This window comes from Bactrocera dorsalis, chromosome 3 (assembly GCF_023373825.1).
Source record: "Bactrocera dorsalis isolate Fly_Bdor chromosome 3, ASM2337382v1, whole genome shotgun sequence".
Classification (NCBI taxonomy): Eukaryota; Metazoa; Arthropoda; class Insecta; order Diptera; family Tephritidae; genus Bactrocera; species Bactrocera dorsalis.
In genome coordinates this window covers 958438-979881 of record NC_064305.1, presented here as the reverse complement: position 1 = coordinate 979881, position 21444 = coordinate 958438, and the positions used below count along the sequence as shown (strand labels likewise).

The 21444-nt window shown below is 40.0% G+C and overlaps 3 protein-coding genes across 6 annotated transcripts; all 3 read right to left on the bottom strand.

Annotated features, from left to right (window-relative positions):
- Positions 1-5472: 5472 nt before the first annotated feature.
- LOC105228046 (maltase A3) lies at positions 5473-8757 on the bottom strand. Its single transcript, XM_011207653.4, has 6 exons — positions 8170-8757; positions 7514-8107; positions 7347-7454; positions 6856-7199; positions 6653-6793; positions 5473-6591 (listed from the first exon to the last, which is right to left on the bottom strand). The coding sequence occupies exons 1-6, from the start codon at positions 8689-8691 to the stop codon at positions 6525-6527; spliced, it is 1776 nt and encodes a 591-aa protein (XP_011205955.2). The 5' UTR covers positions 8692-8757; the 3' UTR covers positions 5473-6524.
- Positions 8758-9072: 315 nt separating this feature from the next.
- On the bottom strand, positions 9073-11648 carry LOC105228045 (maltase A3). The gene is made up of 6 exons (XM_011207651.4): positions 11254-11648; positions 10707-11167; positions 10186-10638; positions 9673-10124; positions 9460-9603; positions 9073-9391 (listed from the first exon to the last, which is right to left on the bottom strand). The coding sequence occupies exons 1-6, from the start codon at positions 11486-11488 to the stop codon at positions 9265-9267; spliced, it is 1872 nt and encodes a 623-aa protein (XP_011205953.2). The 5' UTR covers positions 11489-11648; the 3' UTR covers positions 9073-9264.
- Positions 11649-12395: 747 nt separating this feature from the next.
- On the bottom strand, positions 12396-18800 carry LOC105228202 (maltase A2). Of its 4 annotated transcripts, none has more exons than XM_049450839.1 (6): positions 18268-18800; positions 13578-13945; positions 13206-13512; positions 12822-13138; positions 12635-12763; positions 12396-12573 (listed from the first exon to the last, which is right to left on the bottom strand). In XM_049450839.1, the coding sequence occupies exons 1-6, from the start codon at positions 18766-18768 to the stop codon at positions 12501-12503; spliced, it is 1695 nt and encodes a 564-aa protein (XP_049306796.1). In that variant the 5' UTR covers positions 18769-18800; the 3' UTR covers positions 12396-12500. The 4 variants fall into 4 exon arrangements, with proteins under 4 accessions (XP_049306796.1, XP_049306794.1, XP_049306795.1 ...); XM_049450837.1 differs by lacking the exons at positions 12822-13138; positions 13206-13512; positions 13578-13945 and adding exons at positions 17085-17401; positions 17469-17775; positions 17837-18204 and having other exon boundaries at positions 18268-18798; XM_049450838.1 differs by lacking the exon at positions 18268-18800 and adding an exon at positions 14009-14707.
- Positions 18801-21444: the final 2644 nt, after the last annotated feature.

Below are 21444 nucleotides of genomic sequence, written 5' to 3'. Positions count from 1 at the left end.
AATACTACAATGTTTCAATGCTACTTTCAACTTCAGTTAACAGTATTTAAATCCAAAGCAGAGCAAGTAATTTAATCACTTAAAATGAAATTTCTGCTCACCAGCTTTTTGAAAGGTTTTTATGAGTGCTTATAACCACAACTCTTTCACACACTCCAACAACACCGCACAAATAATCACTGGCATTTTAGGAATTTGAAAGCGAGCAAGAGATGATATCAACTTAAAGTGTACAAAAAATCGAAAAAAACCAAACATGGAATGGAAGCCCAAAGCAAACAAAAATGGAAGAATTAAGTCGGAATAAGAGAGGCAATAAGAAATTTCAGTCGAAGAACCGACAAACGCATTCACAATGAAATTTTGTCGAATGGTGGGTGTAAAATGCAGACGGAAAAAAGACTGGCTTATGCGTATGTAGTTTGGAGCAGGGTCCTGCATTTGTCTAAGCAGATCTGTATTTTTTCTAGCGCACAGTTTCTGTATGGGGATGTACAGTATGTGTCGTATGGGCTGAATACCAAATGAAAACAATGTCATAACTTCTTTCCATGAGCAACTCTACAGGAACTGCGTATAAACTGCGAGGACTTCTTGTCAAGGCAGGTGTTGACTGCTATTGGCTGGCTTTGTTGGCCTGCTCAATTTCAGTCAGTAGTTGGAGTGTGTTATTAAGAGGCTCGCAGCACAGAAGCGGTATTCCGCTGCGCTTCACACGTCCACTTTTAGAGCCTACTTTGGACAAAGTGGAGTTACAGGAATAACGCGTCGATTTGCTACTGAACGGAGAAACATTTTTTTGTAGTTTAATTTAAACCTGATGTTCGGCATATTTTTTTCTATTGAAAAGATATAACTATGTATAAATTTTTATGATTTTATCTCTCCCTTGACTATGTGCTTGGCCAGGGAAACTACAAACAACTTTGTGGTTAACCTGAGTAGCCATAGTTACTATTTATACTAAACCTTTGTTTCTCTTGTTGTACAATGTACTTCAAATATAGACTAATAGTCTAAGCAACAACAATAAAAACAAAACCACGCGCACACCAAAACAAACAAAGAAGCTCTTAAACGCAATAATCATTATGATATGAGACAAAGAGCAACCGCAGAAAGCAAATATGTAGCCAAGCGTTGACAAATAGCGTTGTTGCCCTACGCATTTCACTCGCACAACAAAGCTGAGCGCTCTGTGCATGCCTTGCATACTTATTGAGTTGTCACTCAGCGGCAGCCAGCGGCCCACCTCCACCAATCTCCAACCGCCAACCGCCTACCGCCAGTCGCTAGTCGCACACTAAAGACTAAACCGAAGGACACACAACAACAAAGCCAAAAACAGTCACTCACACACGCTGGCACATGTGTTCGCTGCTCGCAAACCATTGTGGTTGCCACTTGGTTAGCTGCCTTGTCGCTGCTGGTTTCAATTCATGTTGCTGTGCCGTCCCTCGCTGATGTTCGCTTTTTATATTCCCTTCAATTATACATTTTTTATTTCCGCATTTTTTGCTTTGTTCCGTTTTCTCTATTCTTTCATTTCTTCATTTCGATTGTGTAATTTGTTGCTGGCACGGCGTCGTTTTGAATACCAAACGCTTTGAAATAACGCATATAAAAGTCGAACAAATTCGGGCGCAAATTAAAACGGCACAACGCCTCACACTTTTCCACTTTATGCAACAAAAACTCTGAAGCGTGTTCAATGCACGCACGCATATGTCAGCTGTCTTTCTTGCTCTGGCTGACTTTTCGATGCGTAATTTGTGTCATTTGAATTCGAAATTCGTAGAGTATTACCTTTAGTCACGAGTTTTCAAGTGGATTAGCGCAGCGAGTGGTGAAGAGGGAGGAGACGTGGACGGTTTTCAATTTCCATTATATTTCGTGGATTTCTAATATGCCTAGGTAGTTAACTTTTATGGAACAAATACACAAAAAAAACAAATAGTTAGGTCTTAGAAATGCGATTTCAAATTGATTAGTTATTTGCGGCTTGCAATGAAATCTCAACGCACTAAGAGCTGAGTTCAAAATGCGTTCGTCGTAACCTACACAAAGTTGCGGAGCTTTGCATGACTTCTAGTAACCAAACAATAACCAAAAAGGCGGACGCAAAGGGGGGTTTTAGGGACTCAAACACGATTATCTTTTTAGGTCGGGTCCAAAGGGAGAACTCAGGGAACGGTTGTTCCGAGGCTTCGTCAATATTCGAGCTCAGGCTCGGAGGACGTTGGGGTCGTTAATGAAATTCACCCAAAGATATACATATGTATACGTGGAACAACGTCCGACTCGTGTGTCCGTTTGTCAGCGTGTCTCGCATTGCATTTCTGCCTCGTGATGATGCAACTAGTCTACATACTAGCTGTGATAGACCACTGTCTGCAAAGTCGTACAACTCTTTTTGATTCGAACCTTACTTTGAACGCACTGCAGTGGTTACGTTGTTCTTACTTGGATGCTTGTCAGTCTGATGGTGAGATGACGACTATCATGAAGGCCATCCTACTTCCTTCGCTTTCCTTCCCGTTTATCCGGGAACTCGAATAACCAGCTTTGGCTACTCTGACCCTGACAGGGTTTATGTCTGCATTTTCGGACGAATTTCGTACAACCTTTCATACAAACTGGGAGTTAGTGATTCATACCGCAAGAAATTTGTTTTTGTAATTGTACCTAACGACTGACAACGCCATCATGTCTTTGCAGCTGGTAGAAAGAATACCCACAGATCGCAGCAGGTCTAAGTGAACTAGATTTAGGCACACTTAATAAAAACCCGAAACCTTTTCCATACCTTTCACAGCTAATCTGATCTGCAAGCGCTAGCAGTCAGTCGAGATTAGATGTTACAACTTTTAATGGAAATAATTAATTTTATAGTCGTCACTAAAAGGAGACAGCAAATCGGCGCAAAGCTGCTAAGAACCTTTTAAATAATTAGAATAAGAAGACTGATTGAGGTGACCGAGGAATGAAAATCAGAATGTAAAAGATATTACTTAAATTTGAAGGAAAGCAGAAAAGGCAAACAAAAATATTTACTGCAAAAACATCATTATTCCACTGAGACAACTTGCCAACCATTAAGCGGTCAAGTGACAACAAAAAATACACTGAAGAGTGGTGCAGCTAAAGTAATAAGCTACGTTGGGCACACAAAAGGTTCTCTACGATACACGCGGCCAAGCGCCGCCGCTCAATTCTCATTAACGCCAAACTTTGGTTACGCAAATTTGTATGAGCGTCACGTCGAGACGAATGTCAGGCGCGAGACAGGCGACTGGCTTACAGCAGGAACACAGCGCTCGGCTGCCAAACAAACTGCCAAAAAACGTAAAGAAAATGCTACAGCGACTGCCTTGAAAGTGAAGTGATTAGAACGCTTACACCGCACGCTTGACTTGGCAGAGACAGCAAAAGAGTAAATGGTGAGACCTGAAAAGATTTTGTTATTTACACCTGCACACTGCTACGTAAACCTTAAGCGACTTAAAAATTAACGCAACCCGAACTCGTCTAATCAACTTACCGTGCGTGTTAAAAGGATAACACGCTGCTAAGCGACCGCGATTGCTGAGGTGGTGATGTGTGAAGACTTTCTAATCCATGCCAAGACTTATCATGCTTGTAACGGCGCTCTAAATACGCACTAAACTTTATGACTTGGCCGCTGAAGCGTTTCGCATAAGAAATGCTCCGGCTGACATTTAAAAAAAACAACGAAATCGGTTTTTAATACAAATAGAGACTCATGCAAAGATACACTTATTTTATCCTGAAGAGGGTATGATGCTTGTAACACCCAAAAGAGTACATGAAGGACCCTTTAAAGTATATATACATATAAATGATGACAGTTACGAGCTAAGTCGATTTAGCCTTGCCCGTCTCTCTACCCCTATGTGCCATATATATACGAACTAGTGCCTCAGTTTCAGAGATATCGACTTGAAATTTTGCACGCTTATTTTTCTTCCGAAAAAGTTGCTCATTTGTCGGCACGGCAGATATCGGACCACTATAGCTATAGCTGCCATAGAAACTGAGTGATCGGTATGAAGTGCTTGTAAGGAGAACTTTTTCATTTGAGGAGGTATCTTCACGAAACTTGGCATAAGTTATTGTCTTAGACAACGAAATAAGCACCGAAGAAATTTTTCAGATCGACTAACTATATCATATAGCTACTATATAAACGGAATGATCATAATCTAGTGCTTGTATGGAAAACTTTTTCATTTGACGAGATATCTGCACTGAATTTAGCACAGACTATTATCTAAAGCAAGGCATTATTATCTGAAGAAATTGTTCAGATCGAGTCACTATAACATATAGCTGCCATACAAACTGACCGATCAAAGTGTTATTAAGCAAACATTTTGTATTTGTGAAGTTTTATTCTTGTTGTATGTTCTTTTTAACACATTACTTCAGACATGACATAACATCAAAGCTTAAGAAATTAATTACTTACGCGCACCGCAACTGTGGCCTGGCAAATTTAAGCGCTTCGTTGTAACGCCTTAAAATGGTTTCCTGCGCTTCCCCTAACCTGCTCGCATTATCACGCATTAAGAGCAAAAAAGGGTTTAACTTTCTTTGTAGCCGCGCACTTTCACTGTGTGTTGTGTGTTCACTTCACCATCCCACGCACATATGCACACTCACACTTTTTAATTACTTTTATTTCGTTTTAACCACACAATCCCCGGCGCTCTAGAGCTATTATCGGCGATACAAAATTGTTTGCTCTTTCCGATTTTTCAATCGATGCGATGATATTTTTGCTTTTGTTTAACGCAACAGTTTACATAATCTTTTCGCAAAGTCATTTAAAGTGGCGAGGCAAAGAAGAAGAGAGAAATGCGCAAATTGCTGCACATGTCATTTTAATTTTCAGAATATTTGGAACACACTTTGCTACGCTCTTAAAATTAGTATGTTGGTTGTATTAAATTAGTGAAATTAAGGTGTTTTGTGGATACTTATATATATATTAGGGTGTCTAAAAAGTATTTTCGTATTTATATAAATATAAAAAAATAAATTGAAGTTTGATTAAAACTACGAAAAGGCTTCTTCGACTACCCTCCATCATAACATCACATTTTTTTAGACCTGTGCTTAAGATTAGTAGCATCTCACAACAATTTAATATGTGTTTTCTTAACTATAATATTCCTAAATTCCTACCAGAAGGCTTATATAATCTTAGTGCTCACATAGTAATTGATAAACTTTGTTTTAGAAAGTTATGTGATTTTTTCGCTTAAGATATTCTTTTCGTTTATTTATGTGATTTGTTTAAGATTGTTTTTGTGATTTGTGGTTGTTCAAAAAATTGAAAATCCATTGCCATTCATCACGTTACATATTGCTCGTTACGTGCCGCCATGTTTCACAACAACAATGCTTGCATAAAAATGGCATAATTCTTTTTTCATTCCCTGAACGTTGTAAGCAAAAGTACAGTAAGAGCTTGCTTCTTCTTACATGAAAGACACGGCTATGAACACAGTTCCACACCGAAGGCAGATTAAAATTTTGTCAAATCCAGGCACTTCGCGTTGGCAGCGCGCGCTGTCGATACTTTCACTGAAATATTCTCGACTAATATTTACTGTGCAGCCACTGCTTGGTGAGTGCTTTGAGAGTCGGCGACCTGCCCTGTGAACAGCTGCCGAAAATGTGCATGTCAATAGCGATAATGATTATGGCCGCTGATGATGAAGATGATCACAATATTTATGTAGCAAAAGACTTGAAAGGAGAGATGTATAAAAAAAAAGAAAAATAAAACAAATAAAGGAAAACAAGTTTACACTCTCATTATCTGAATTTGTAACTGTACTTCGCCATAGACAAATTTTCCACGCGGCTCAAAATATGTACAAGGTGGCAAGGTGCTCATACGCCCTGACGCCCGCGAGTTTTTGAAGAAGCTTGAGCGCATAAATTGTGTGTAGCTGCATTTATAGACTTTCTAACGGCACAGTTACATACATATTTATAAACAGGGGTATATACATACACACAAATGTGTAAGCACGTGTTTTCAAACTCATAAATAAAAATTTTGCATAATGAGTCTGGTTGCTTTCTGTGCTTGCGCCGCCAAAGCGTGATTTGTTTTCTGAGTTATCAATCATTCTTTATGCGCTCGCAAAACTCCAGTACAAACTTCCAGTTACCTGTGTGTTTACATAAAAACATTTACATATTGAAATGTGTGTGGGTGTGAGTACTTCCGTACAAACTTCTGATTTTGTGTAGGTGCCGAATATTTGAAGAATTAAAAGGACTTGCAGTTTGAATATATTTTAGAAGCATTCGTTAAGTTCCGCTGATTTCAAGTTGGAGAGGTATTGAAAAAAACTCTTTTTTGTTTTAAATAAATTTTCTAAATATATAATTTTATAACTTTTAAAATAAAATAGTAATTTTTGGTTTAATACTAATTTAAAGAATACTTGATTTTTCGCAACTTCTCGCACTTACTGCACGTTACTTTACATCGATTCCACTATGATCGCCTCATAGGCCCCCAACGGCACATTATTGACGCTCACGATGTCACTGCAAAAAAAAAAAGCAACCTTAAGAAGCAAGAAAGGCAAAGTGTACTACAGTCACCTACCCTTCTTTTCTGGTCGATAACATATTTGTTATGACAGTGTTGAAGTTGCCACTGACGCGCAGTACATCACTAACGTCCGCGGTGACAGCCGAGTCCAACACGTTGGCCAATAAAAGGTATGTCTTTTCATCTTTCAAGAAGCTGCGATCGAGTGAGAAATTCAAATAAAATTACGACTCTTAATTTTTCTTACATTAACTTACCGCTTAATGGCCAAAACATTATCGCCAATAGCTGTATAGCTGGCATCGCCTTGCTGGAGCGTTTTTGTCTTGCGCAGCGCCACCAGCTGATTGTAAATTGTCAGATGACTCTTCGAGGCGGCTTCCTCGGTCTGCACATTCACAGTCACATAGTTTGGATTGATGGGCAGCCAAGTTGTGCTGTTGGTGGAGAAACCCGCATTGGCCGTATTGCTCCATTGGAAAGGCGTACGCGCGGGATCACGTGTGAATTGTTCGTAAATATTCGCATTTGAATTGCAGGCAGCGGGATCGCGACTATCTTCCCAAGAGATGTCCAAATCGGTCATACCAATCTCTTCGCCCTGAATGAGGAAATATGAGAAATATTGTGATTATATTGCTGCGCATACGCCATTGTGACTTTTCTCTTTATATTCTCCGCTCTCCAAAGAGATTTTTAATTTACGCTCTTAAATATTTCTCACACTCCCAGCTGCATTCATACTCACCATATAAGTTATACTAACACCCGGTAGGAACATCTGTAGCATATTCATGAGGTCAATGCGTCCCTCTCCATAACGGCTGCCCACACGCCGCTGATCGTGGTTGCCCATCTGCATAAAGACAATTGTTTTCAATGTTCTTTCGCATTACAAGCGCCTCGTATACTCACCACCCAATTGGCTGTGTGGCCGCTCGGCATATTGTCCAACCAACTGCTGATGATCTTCACGAAACCAGACGCTGGCAAATCTGTATTGTTCTTATCTGAATTACCGCCAACGATGAATTGGAAATTGAATGGCATTTGTGCGCCTTCTGTCGTGCGGTTGCCATAGAATTTCATTACGTAATCTAGCGGTGACCAGGCCTCAGTAAGCAGCACACGCCTATCCCCGCCATGAATGCGTTGATAATCATCCAGCAGCTTGCGCCATTGATAAACCATATCTACGGTTTCCGGTAGATCTTGGGTGTATATATGTAATAGGTAGCTGGAATCATCAGGATCATCGGTATAGCCACTCAACGGCTCATCGGGGTAACGGCCAGTCTCGTCCGGCAATACCTCGAAGCACCAAGGTACGGCATCTACACGGAAACCAGCAACACCGCGATCCAGCCAATAAGTAAGAACGCGCTTCATTTGCGCGACTACGGCGGGGTTCCGGTAGTTCAAGTCGGGCTGTTTGACCGCAAATTGATGCAGATAGTATTGTTGACGTTCCTCGTTCCATTCCCAGGCGGAACCACGGAAAGCTTGGAGCTACAATAGGAATATTAAATGAAATACAATTCATATTAATTTTTCAACGATGCAAGACTCACCCAATTACTCGGCGGTACACGCGCACCGCTTTCATTTTTATAGCCATCGTGCCACACATAGTAGTCTTCATAGCCACGTTCACGGCGCACGGACTTCTTAAACCATTCGTTCTCATCACTCGAGTGATTCGGTACGAAATCCAAAATTACTTTCAGTCCAAGTTTATTAGCCTCCTGCACCAGGTTGTCGAAGTCATTTAATGTACCATACTCCGGTTGTATATCGAAAAAGTCAGCAATATCGTAGCCAAAATCGGCCATTGGTGAAGTGTAGATGGGCGAGAGCCAAACGGCAGTAACGTTCAAATCCTTCAAATAGTTTAAACGCGAAGTGATACCAGCAAGGTCGCCAATACCATCGCCATTGGAGTCCATAAAGGAGCGCGGGTAGATTTGGTAGAACTGCGCCGACTGCCACCACTCACGGGCGTCCCCACTAGACTGCCTAGCCGTGCCATCACAGGCTAAAGAAGGCTGTTGGGCTAATGCCAGTAGCAAAACTAGTGAAATTATTTTTCGCATTTTCGAAAGGAAACACGCTTGTAACACAGCCTGGGAGACGATTGAAAAGATACTGTCTGAAATTGGTGTCGCAACCGCTTATTTAAAGCATTCGACTGACGAGTGCAACATCCGTTGGGGGGCGGTTCTCGTGTCAAATTTAAGTGCTTTCAGATTCTTATCGCATCATTGTTGTGTTGCAGTGTTGGAAATTTTTCAAACTTACTTAAGTAGCTGATAAACAGTAGTTGTTTATTGCAAATTCATTTAAGACAAAAGGCTTGATTGCAACCCAACAGGTCTCAAGTGACCCCTGGCGGTGGTTTGAGTGGACTCTAGTACGCAGCTGTCTGTTTTAGAAACAAATACTCGAGATAACTTTTTAATAAATAGGTGTCTACGTAAGGGGGCGCCTTTATCAGCAATTCAAGAATCTTACTTTATTCAACAGTATTGCATAATGTTTATGAACTAAATGTATATGTAACACTAACAACATTTTTAATGAAATACAAAAATTTAAAGCTCTTCAGTACGAAAACATTGATATCTATAGTATTAGTATTTCAGACTTTTAGCAACTCGCTCGCTGCTCTAATTTTTCTCATTTTTTGGCACATAGTATGCAAAATAACCCACTGTAGTTGTCAATTTCGTGGCTGAGCGCAAGACAACGGCTTCCTTCGGTAATATTTGAATGCCCGTCGATTTTAGTGTGTCACTGAAAAATCAATACAGTTAGAAATGTAATAATAATATTTCGGAAATGTCGCGCTCTTCAATATTTACCCTCGCTTCGCTTTGCTTTTCCCGGTAACAATAACATACTCAAACTCATCCGGTATATTATCGAATGCGCGCTTCAAATCCACTTCTTCTGTGGAATCATAAAGATTCATTAGCAAAACGTATGTGTAATCGTTGAGGAGCATGCTATCGTGAAGAAATATAATATAAGCATTCAACGAATTTTCATATTTATCAAATATCACAAGAACTCACCGCTTCACGGCCAAAACATTTTGTGTCACGGCCTTTACCTCGACACTACCGTGACGCAATGTCGACTCGTTTCGCAAAGAGTGCAATTGTTTGTAGATATTCAAATGGCTCAGCGCATCGTTGCGTTCGCGTAAGACATTCACTGTTTTGTAGTCGTCAGCGACAGGCAGCCAAGTCTTTTTAGCTGTGCTGAAACCGGCATTCTGCGCATCATTCCATTGGAAGGGTGTACGTTCGGGATCACGTGAGAATCTCTCATAGATATCCGGATTGGTGTGACAAGCTGAGGGATCCACAGTGTCATTCCACGAGATCCATACGTCAGTCATGCCGATCTCTTCGCCATAATATGAGATGCTAACACCAGGCAGAATATTCGTCAGCATGTTCAACATGTCAATACGATCGGCGCCGAGACGAGAGCCAACACGATTTTGGTCATGATTTCCAATCTGGAAATGAGTAGCGCCAATTAATAAAGGTATTTTCAGTTAATAAGTGTACACAGCTTACCACCCAATTGGCTGTACGTCCTGCTGGCATGTTCTTTAACCAAGTATTTACAGTCTCCGCAAAGTGGTAGGCATCGGAGTCATTTGACAGCCAGCTGATCATGAGAAAGTTAAACGGCATCTGCGCACCCTCTGCCGTGTCGTTACCGTAATATTTTACCACTACATCGATTGGTGAATATGCTTCGGTTAGCATGACACGTTCGTCGCCACCGTTCGCTTTCTGAAATTCGTCCAAAACCCGACGCCATTCATACACCAAGTCCAATGTCTCCGGCTGATCAACGGTATATATGTGTTTAACATAATTGTAGTCATCCGGATCAACAACCCAGTCATTCCGTGGCTCATCTGGCCAATTGCCGTTTGTATCGGGCGCTACTTCAAATGCAAACGGCACCGCATCGATGCGAAAACCGGCGACGCCCCGTCGCAACCAAAACCGCAGTACGTCCTATTAGCAACCGCGAAACAAAGAATTATGTTAAAAACAAGTAGGATTACGTTAAATTACATGCTCACATTCATGGCAGCGCGCACTTTCGGATTGCGATAATTCAAGTCCGGCTGCTTACTCAGAAATTGATGCAGATAGTACTCTTTGCGCGTCTCATGCCACTGCCATGCGGAGCCACGAAACACACTCATCCAATTCGTTGGCGGCAGCCGCGTGCCATTTACCACACGCCCCGGATGCCAAACGTAAAAGTCTTTGTAGTCATTGTCGCCCGCCGCCGATTTTTTGAACCATTCATGTTCATCGCTTGAATGATTCGGCACAAAGTCCAATATTATTTTCACACCAACTTCTCGTGATTTGGCGATCAACGCATCAAAATCGTCGAGTGTACCGAATATCGGATCAATGTCGGTAAAATTGGCGACATCATAACCAAAATCCGCCATTGGCGATTTGTAGATAGGCGATATCCATGTCGCTGCAATACCGATCTCTTTAAGGTAGGGCAGCTGCTCTGCGATGCCTGCAAGTTATAGTATTTTCCTTATTATTATATTGACAAGTTTTTCGCATTTTTTTATAATTCAAATTTTCAATACATGGACTCACCCTTCAGATCACCCACCCCATCGCCGTTGCTGTCTTTAAATGACCTTGGGTAGATTTGATAGAACGCCGCCGATTGCCACCACTTCTGCGAAGCATTCACCTTCGCCGCCACACTATGCTTATCCCACGCGATAAAATCAAAATGCGCATGATAATTTGGAAAGCCGCCAGCGCTCACAACGGTGACGCCACTACATATCGACACTAATAGAAATAACAATAGGCGCTTAATCATCGTTTTGCCTTAACATTCAGTCTCTACTTTTGCATATAGCGATTGCGATCCAGCTTCAAATCAAACATTAACTTCAATTCCTTTTATCAAAAAGACTCATGCAAATCACTCTCACTTTGAAAATGCGCGGACGAGTACTCCAAACGAACTGATGCAACGGCATAAATAATTGTTTAGTTCACCTCGTTAAATTAAAAGACGCGAGCGACGAGAGAATGAGTGCTAAATTCTCTCCCGTCTTTTGAATGTACCCTCATCGCTCTTTGTTAACAAGATCAGAGAGCTCACACTCTCTTTATTATGCTTTATTTACAGCTTAGTCATTTCCATTTACTTTGCATGTGGACTATTTAGACTACCAGTTGACCGCTTATTGGCAAGTAAACAAACAACAACCGATCTGGCTTTGGTCTTACATTCCTATCTTTATCTGTCGTATGTTTGTATACCCCCTTAATTGCTTTGTTATTGTAAAGTGGCTGTATTGATAATGCAAACGATCACTTCTTATACGGCTTCACGGTTTGTTTCCCATAACATCAGTCAGCTGTGGCAATCTCAGCACAAGTTCAGCTGATAATCGGCTTCTGGCAATGCCCTCTTTCCAAAACATACGTAAATATCTGTATCGAGTAAAAAGAGTATACTATTTGAGTTGCGCAGTAACTCAGTAGTGACTGCGCCCAAGCACGTAGTGTTTAAGAGTAAAAACTGTAAGATGAAATAAAGAGTATTCGCAGTCGCCAAATTCGAAAAGAGAATAGCTGTGAGATTTCGAAAACAGAGAAGAAGTGTGAGTGACGGTGATGGCGCAAGAGAGATCACGCAATTACTTTTCGGCTGCCGGTTCGAAGTCTACCTGTGTTTCGTCACTTATTGATGGATGGTTTTAAATGATACAAATCGATTTTGTTGATATAGCTAAGTGTTTAATTGTATGGACTCTAGAATTTCGTTATAAGTATGTATAGCTACTTCATAAACACTTAATACATATGTAGTATGCAACTCTTCATTCCGACCAGTGTAGAACGACCGCCTCATATGGCATTAAATAAATTCTTCCGCTTAAATCAAGCTTGTCACTGGAAAATAAAAAAGGTATATTGAAATAAGGGAAACACGTATACCCCAAACGCCACTTACCCGTATCTGTGTGGTGAATAAGAGTTAAGCAAGACGTACTCCATTGTTTTGTTAGTCAACCCATCGAAATATTCTATTTGGTTGCCCAAATTGGCAAGCACACGATATTCCTCTTGACCAACCGCGGTTCTAGAAGAAAATGCGCTATACAAGTGCACTTGAGAAATACTTCATTATTTCAGCAAACCTGATAACCTGGAAAACCTGTTTTGACAGAGCGCCATAAGAGAAACCGCCCTCCTCCTTGAACGCCTTAAAGGCAGCCGTTTTCTTCAGCGCCGTCATGCCCTTGAATATCTGCAAGCTGCTACGCGCCACTCCTCGTTGAACTTTTACATTTAAGTATTTGTAGTTGGTATTGACGGGCAGCCAAGTTGAGTTGCCTGTGCTGAAACCGGCGTTTTTCGACCCATTCCATTGCATCGGTGTGCGCTCTGGATCACGAAAGTCGCAAGAGTCATCGTCGCAATCAATTTCTCCATCAGGCATCCCGATCTCTTCGCCCTTAAAATATTTGATTTTCAACATAAGATTATAGAGGATCATACCGTTATGCTAAACAGTCACATACGTAATAAGTAACCGATGTACCGGGCAGTGCATGTATTATCATAGTCATCGCATCCACTTTGCTCTCACCCATACGTGTTGGTAAGCGACTGTTGTCATGATTGTTTGCCACCCAATTGGCCATTTTGTGTTTGGCCCATATGACATCCATCCATTCATTAGCTTGTGTTTCAATTGTCTCCGCATCGGAATTTTCGCTCAGTCTCACGAAATTAAAATTCATTGGCATCTGACCACCGACATGAGTGCCATTACTGATATAGTTACTCAGAACGTCGACATCGGAGTATGCTTCAATTATCATAGCTCTGAAAGACAAACAATTTCATTAATAAAGATGTACTTATATGTATATTAATGGATGCAGGTCTACCTTGTATCTCCACCATTGAGTCTCTGATATTCATCTAAAAATTCGCGCCATTCGTATATAATTTCTGTACTTTCCCATTGATCCTTGGTATAGCTGATGCCGCCCATACCTCCGCCACCCGGTCCAGTACCAACTGGTTCATCTGGAAATGTGCCATTTTCGAAACGTTTTTCAACTAAAAAGTTCGTGGCGTCCATGCGAAAGCCATCTATACCACGATCGAGCCAAAATTTCATCACTTCGAACATACGCTCACGCACCGCGGGATTAGTGAAATTGAAATCAGGTTGTTTCGCGAGAAACTGGTGCAGATAATACTGTTGTCGTTCTTCAACCCAAGTCCATGCGGAACCACCGAAAGCTGCCCTCTATAAAATGTTATTGTAAATAAATCTAAGTCGACAGTATTCATAGATTCACAACATACTAACCCAATTGCTTGGAGGTGAACGCTCGCCCGTCTCTGCGTCAATTTTGCCATCATCCCACACATACCAATCATCGTAGCCATCTTCACGAAGTATCGACTTCTGGAACCACTCACACTCGTCACTCGAATGATTAGGCACAAAGTCTAAAACTAGTTTCAAATCCAATTCGTGAGCCTTAGCCAACAAAGCATCGAAATCCTCCATTGTGCCGAAGAGTGAATCAATTTTCGTAAAATTCCGGACGTCATAGCCCATATCAGCCATTGGTGAATCATATATGGGTGAAATCCAAGTTGCTGTTACACCAATTTCCTTAAAAAACGCCAACCTTGAGGTGATGCCATTCAAGTCGCCTATACCATCGCCATCGCTATCCATAAAGGAACGCGGATAAATGTGATAAAGTGTGGCGGACTCCCACCAATCAACTGTGTCGGTGGCGGTAGCGCCTACAGCGCAAAGAAGTAGAACCGCTAAGAACCGTAATAAACAAGACGACATATCGAAAATTACTACCGTGCAGTCTGAGGAAATAGCGGCTATTTATACCGTCAGATAGTTGGAGATAAAAGTTCTTACTATTCCAATATTCAAAACAAATTACTTGCAAAATCTTATCAAACACTCGATATGGCCAGTCTGGGCCTTCCGCAAATTGGATTGCTAGCCCTGATCACCAATTCACCTATGAGATAATAAATACCGTAGAACCTGTTTACTAGTATTTTTTGGGTTTTTCGCCTGATACCGAAAAACCCACGAATAACTATGTCATAAAAACAATACATACATACATAAATGTATATGATTTTGAGATAGGTAAGTTACATACACGTGCGGTATATATATCAAAATGTCATCAAAATGGCGAAGTGTCTTGCTCCATAAAAGCAACTGCTGTTAAGAAGGAAAATACTTTGGCTTGCGTCCATATAAAAAACTCAAAATTGTCAAAGTTATCATTATAAAACTCCAACGCTGTGAATCAAGTCAGTCCCTGTAACGCTTTTCAGTGCGTCCTAGTATATTGGAGCAGCTCTGTGAAAAATTAGTTCAGCACTACAAACGAAATACCCTAAAAGTATGCAACGTTTAACTAAATACTTCTACTATGGGTGGTGCTATCACAAACGAGTTCAAAATATATCCTTAAAACATGTGTCTACTTATTAAATATAGTTTGAATTAAGTCAGGAAGCGCTAAATTCGGGTGTGACCGCAAATTTTATCCTCTTGCAACTCGCAAAGATGAAAGCTGGAGAAATACGTTCAAATTTGCACAAAATTTGATTTTTCAAATGTCCTTTGAGTTTCATTAAAGTACCTCACCTCACTTTCCATGGCCAAATCTTTGTTATATTTTGCCATCGAAAAGACTCTTGTTGGCAAAGGAATGCTCGGGGAGATGTAAAGGTGTTTGCGTGTATGAATGAAGCGAGTTTGTCTGTTGAAAGTGCGATTGCGTTCATGAATGAAAATGTGGTTGGTGCCTGTTTAACTATAAGTTTGGACTTTACCTATTTGGCTGTCATATTGTCTTGTGGCGCTTTTGTAAGATAACGGTTGTATATTTTGACGGTGATATATTTATATATTATTTATTCGGCAATTTCATACACACATACAAACATATGTACGCATAGAGGAGAGCGCGCTCATTATTTACTGATAAGTGATAATCTCTTGATGTGAATTTAAATTGTATTTATATGTATATACAGGGTACATACAGGGTACATACAGGGTTTGTCCGGAAAGTAAGAGGACAGATTTTCTTTCAAGGCTTGGAAAAAAACGCAAGTCAGAAAAGCGGCGAATCACATTTTTGTGTTGTTCAAATGCCACTGGAACTCATAAATTCAAAAGCTTGACAATTAGAAAGGCAAAGATTTCACGAAGTTTTAAAAAATTTCAGAGTCTTATTAAATAAAGAATTTAAAATCCGACGGCTATTTTTAAAGAATGGTTACATAAATCATTCATTCCGCAAATACAAGATCCTCTCGAATTCTGTCAAAATTTTTCTAAAATATACTATTTTCAAGGTGAAATCATTTTAAGGGTGATAAACTTGCCGATTAAAGGCATTCTTCTAATCGACAACGCTCCTACTCACCCGGATGAAGCTGAACTGATATGGGAATATGGACTACTTCTCAGAGACACTGGAGGAAATAAAACAAAATGAGGCAATTGAAAATTTCAATAAAGCACTACACTGGCCTAGTCATACCCCTTTAATTGCATAATTGTTATCTTAAAGTTTCTGCGTTGATAACGCGAACGATTACTTCTTGTACGGCTTCACGGTTTTATTACCTACACCATCAGTCAGCTGTGGCAATCTCAGCACAAGTTCAGCTGATAATCGGCTTTTGGCAATGCCCTTGTTCCAAAACATACGTAAATATCTGTGTTCAGTAAAAATTTATATTATATATCTGCAGAGTGACGAAATATTTAGGGTGTTTAAAGCTCATAATGCTTATGAGGAGAAAAACGATAAAAACTAATGGCAGTTGCCAAATGCGAAAACAGATTGGGTATGAGATTTAGCATATAGAGGGGCATAGGAAAACAACCGAATACTGTTTGGCCGTCTGTACGAAGTTCGCCTGTGTTTCGTCAATTACTGAAGCCCACTTTTAAATGATACAAATTGCTTTTATTGATAAAGCTGAGTATTTAATTGTACATACTCTAGAATATCATTGTAAGCACAAATAGTTCATAAACACTTAATATTATGCAACCCTTCATGCCGTCCAGCGTAGGACAACCGCCTCATAAGGCATTAAATAAATTCTTCCGTTTAAATCAAGCTTGCCACTGCAAGAAATATAATCATATTGATATAGGGAAAATTCCTATTCACCAAATGGCACTTACCCGTATCTGTGTGGTGAATAAGAGTTAAGCAAGACGTACTCCATTGTTTTGTTAGTCAACCCATCGAAATATTCTATTTGGTTGCCCAAATTGGCGAGCACACGATATTCCTCTTGATCAACCGCGGTTATGGAAGAAAATGCGCTATACAAGTGCACTTGAGAAATACCTCATTATTTCAGCAAACCTGATAACCTGGAAAACCTGCTTTGACAGAGCGCTATAAGAGAAGCCGCCTTCCTCCTTGAATGCCTTAAAGGCAGCCGTTTTCTTCAGCGCCGTCATGCCCTTGAATATCTGCAAGCTGCTACGCGCCACACCTCGTTGAACTTGTACATTTAAGAATGGGTAATTGGGATTGACGGGCAACCAAGTTGAGTTGCCTGTGCTGAAACCGGCGTTTATCGACCCATTCCATTGCATCGGTGTGCGCTCTGGATCTCGAAAGTTGCAAGGGTTTCCGGAGCAAGCCGCGGCATAATCAGGCATTCCGATCTCTTCGCCCTTAAAATATTTGATTTTTAACATAAGATTATAGAGGATCATACCGTTATACTAAACAGCCACTTACGTAATAAGTAACCGATGTACCGGGTAATGCATGTATTATCATAGTCATCGCATCCACTTTGCTCTCACCCATACGTGTTGGTGAGCGACTGTTGTCATGATTGTTTGCCACCCAATTCGCCATTTTGTGTTTGACCCATATGACATCCATCCATTCATTAGCTTGTGTTTCAATTGTCTCCGCATCGGAATTTTCGTTCAGACTCACAAAATTAAAATTCATTGGCAATTGTCCACCGACATGAGTGCCATTACTGATATAGTTGCTCAGAACGGTAACATTGGAATATGCTTCAATTATCATAGCTCTGAAAGGCAGAAAGTTTCATCAATAAAGATGTATATGTATATTAATAGATGCAGGTCTACCTTGTATCTCCACCATTGAGTCTCTGATATTCATCCAGAAATTCGCGCCATTCGTATATAATTTCTGTACTTTCCCATTGATCCTTGGTATAGCTGAAGCCGCCCATAGGTCCGCCACCCGGTCCAGTACCAACTGGGTCATCTGGATATGTGCCATTTTCGAAACGTTTTTCAACTAAAAAGTTCGTGGCATCCATGCGAAAACCGTCTACACCACGATCGAGCCAAAATTTCATCACTTCGAACATACGCTCACGTACCGCGGGATTAGTGAAATTGAAATCAGGTTGTTTCGCGAGAAACTGGTGCAGGTAGTACTGTTGTCGTTCTTCAACCCAAGTCCATGCGGAACCACCGAAAGTAGCCCTCTATAAAATGTTATTATAAATAAATCTAAGTGGACAGTATTCATAGATTCACAGCATACTTACCCAATTGCTTGGAGGTGAACGCGCACCCGTCTCTGGGTCAATTTTGCCATCATCCCACACATACCAATCATCGTAGCCATCTTCACGACGTATCGACTTCTGGAACCACTCACACTCATCACTCGAATGATTAGGCACAAAGTCTAAAACTAGCTTCAAATCCAATTCGTGAGCCTTAGCCAACAAAGCATCGAAATCCTCCATTGTGCCGAAAACCGGATAAATTTTCGTAAAATTCGCGACGTCATAGCCCATATCAGCCATCGGTGAATCATATATGGGCGAAATCCAAGTTGCTGTTACACCAATTTTCTTAAAAAACGCCAACCTTGAGGTGATGCCATTCAAGTCGCCTATACCATCGCCATTGCTATCCATAAAGGAACGCGGATAAATGTGATAAAGTGTGGCGGACTCCCACCAATCAACTGTGTCGGTGGCGGTAGCGCCCACAACGCAAAGAAGTAGAGCCGCTAAGAACCGTAATAAACAAGACGACATATCGATAAATACTACAGTGTTGTCTGAGCAACTAGCAACTATTTATATTGGCAGACAGATGGAGATACAAGATCTTACTATTCCAATATTGGAACAAAATGACTTGCAATAATCGTGTCAAACAGCCGATATGGGCAGTGTGGGGCTTTCGTAGATTAGATTTCCAGCGCTGTTCACCAATTCACCTATGAGAAAATGAATACCGTAGAACATGTTTACTAGTATTTGTTGGGTTTTTCGCCTGATACCGAAAAACCCACGAATAACTATGTCATAAATATACATAAATGTATATGATTTTGAGATAGGTAAGTTACATACACGTGTGGTATATATATTTTTCATATGTATAGTTTTATCGCTTGTTGTAGAAATGGACGCTCGCAAACCTATTATACGCCGGAAGTCATCAAAATGGCGAAGTGTCTTGCTCCTTAAAAGCAACTGCTGTTAAGAAATATTTTGGCTTGCGTCCATATAAAAAACTCAAAATTGTCAAAGTTATCATTATAAAACTCCAACGCTGTGAATCAAGTCAGTCCCTGTAACGCTTTTCAGTGCGTCCTAGTATATTGGAGCAGCTCTGTGAAAAACTAGTTCAGCACTACAAACGAAATACCCTGAAAGTATGCAACGTTTAACTAAATACTTCAACTATGGGTGGTGCTATAACAAACGCGCACAAAATATTCCTTAAACAAGTAAGGAAGGGCTAAGTTCGGGTGTCACCGAACATTTTATACTCTCGCATGATAAAGTGATAATCGAGATTTCATTATCCGTCATTTACATATTTTTTTATTTTGCTGTAAAATTAATTAGAATTAAATTCTGAGAGATTTACCGATATTTTCGGTGAAAAATTACGTTAGGTTAGGAGCGTTATAGCGTTATATTGGAAGAATGCGTGGTTGTGAACCGATTTCACCCATATTTCGTACATATCATCAGGGTGTTAAGAAAATATTATATACCGAATTTCATTGAAATCGGTCAAATTGTTCCTGAGATATGGTTTTTGTTCATAAGTGAGCGACGCCACGCCCATTTTCAATTTTTAAGCCTGGGTGCAGCTTCCTTCTGCCATTTCTTCCGTAAAATTTAGTGTTTCTGACGTTTTTTGTTAGTCGGTTAACGCACTTTTAGTGTTTTTCAACATAACCTTTGTATGGGAGGTGGGCGTGGTTATTATCCGATTTCTTCCATTTTTGAACTGTATATGAAAATGTCTGAAGGAAACGACTCTGTAGAGTTTGGTTGACATAGCTATAGTAGTTTCCGAGATATGTACTAAAAACTTAGTAGAGGGCGGGGCCACGCCCACTTTTCCAAAAAAAAGTACGTCTAAATATGCTCCTCCCTAATGCGATCCTTTGTGCCAAATTTCACTTTAATATCTTTATTTATGGCTTAGTTATGATACTTTATAGGTTTTCGGTTTCCGTTATTTTGTGGGCGTGGCAGTGGGCCGATTTTGCCCATCTTCCAACTTATCCTTCTTATGGAGCCAAGAAATACGTGTACCAAGTTTCATGATGATATCTCAATTTTTACCCAAGTTACAGCTTGCACGGACGAACGGACGGACGGACAGACGGACGGACGGACAGACAGACAGACATCCGGATTTCAACTCTACTCGTCACCCTGATCACTCTGGTATATAAAGGGTGATTTTTTAAGAGCTTGATAACTTTTTTTAAAAAAAAAACGCATAAAATTTGCAAAATCTCATCGGTTCTTTATTTGAAAAGTTAGATTGGTTCATGACTTTTACTTTTTGAAGATAATTTCATTTAAATGTTGACCGCGGCTGCGTCTTAGGTGGTCCATTCGGAAAGTCCAATTTTGGGCAACTTTTTCATCCTAAATCCTAACCTCAAAAAAATCACCCGTTACTATAATACTCTCCTTAGCAACTTTGTTGCGAGAGTATAAAAACATGTGTCTACATATTAAACATTGTATAAACCTACAAGTAACCAATCTTTCATTTTTCACTAACACATACGCAAAAATCTACTACAAATCGGGCACTTGGTACGGGTTGCCCTTAAATATTCTACTACAAATTAGGCACTTGGTTCGGGTTGCCCCAAATATTCTACTACTAAAACGTTCAAATGCCTCAAATCTGCTATAGTGTGTTGCCGTGTTAGATTTTAAAATTTATAACTTTAACAATATTTTTATAAAATATTCAAATATTTTTAGATTATTTAAATTCCTAAATATTAAATTTAATCAGTTTTGTCCAAAATATTAATTGTTGTATCAATATATTATTAAATGTTTCCAATTTTATAAAAAAATATCTATATAACTTTTCAAAGTTTACCAAGACCTACCAATTCTACCTCATTTCAAAATATACAAATCGAGGTAAATGTGGACGTAGATGAAAGCAGCTTTCTACATAAAAATGCTTTTGTGTATTTTTGCGGTTATTTGTACTATACAAATTTTAAACAACATAATTGTTTAATGCCCTTGCCAAGATTTGATGGTGGTATTACTGAAGAGGATTTTTTCTTCACTTCAGAAAAGCAATATAGTAATTGCCAAATAGTAAAACCACCACTTGAATTTATAGATTTTCTATCAAAAATCGAAGATATGTATTTATACACAACATTTTGATTATACTTGCCATAGGATCGGGTTTTCCCAAATATT

Bases quoted from the DNA above. Each gene is read 5' to 3' on its own strand.
- LOC105228045 (XM_011207651.4), bottom strand. From the start codon at position 11,488: ATGATTAAGCGCCTATTGTTATTTCTATTAGTGTCGATATGTAGTGGC. The intron at 10,639-10,706 runs GTGAGCATGTAA...GGTTGCTAATAG, and splicing joins AAGTGCGCGCTGCCATGAAT to GACGTACTGCGGTTTTGGTT. The intron at 9,604-9,672 runs GTGAGTTCTTGT...TCTTCACGATAG, and splicing joins AATGTTTTGGCCGTGAAGCG to CATGCTCCTCAACGATTACA.
- LOC105228202 (XM_049450839.1), bottom strand. From the start codon at position 18,768: ATGTCGTCTTGTTTATTACGGTTCTTAGCGGCTCTACTTCTTTGCGTT. The intron at 13,513-13,577 runs GTAGACCTGCAT...TTTGTCTTTCAG, and splicing joins CTCAATGGTGGAGATACAAG to AGCTATGATAATTGAAGCAT. The intron at 13,139-13,205 runs GTATGTGACTGT...AAATATTTTAAG, and splicing joins GTACATCGGTTACTTATTAC to GGCGAAGAGATCGGGATGCC.
- LOC105228046 (XM_011207653.4), bottom strand. From the start codon at position 8,691: ATGCGAAAAATAATTTCACTAGTTTTGCTACTGGCATTAGCCCAACAG. The intron at 7,455-7,513 runs GTGAGTATACGA...GTCTTTATGCAG, and splicing joins GCCACACAGCCAATTGGGTG to ATGGGCAACCACGATCAGCG. The intron at 6,592-6,652 runs GTAGGTGACTGT...TTTTTTTTGCAG, and splicing joins TTATCGACCAGAAAAGAAGG to TGACATCGTGAGCGTCAATA.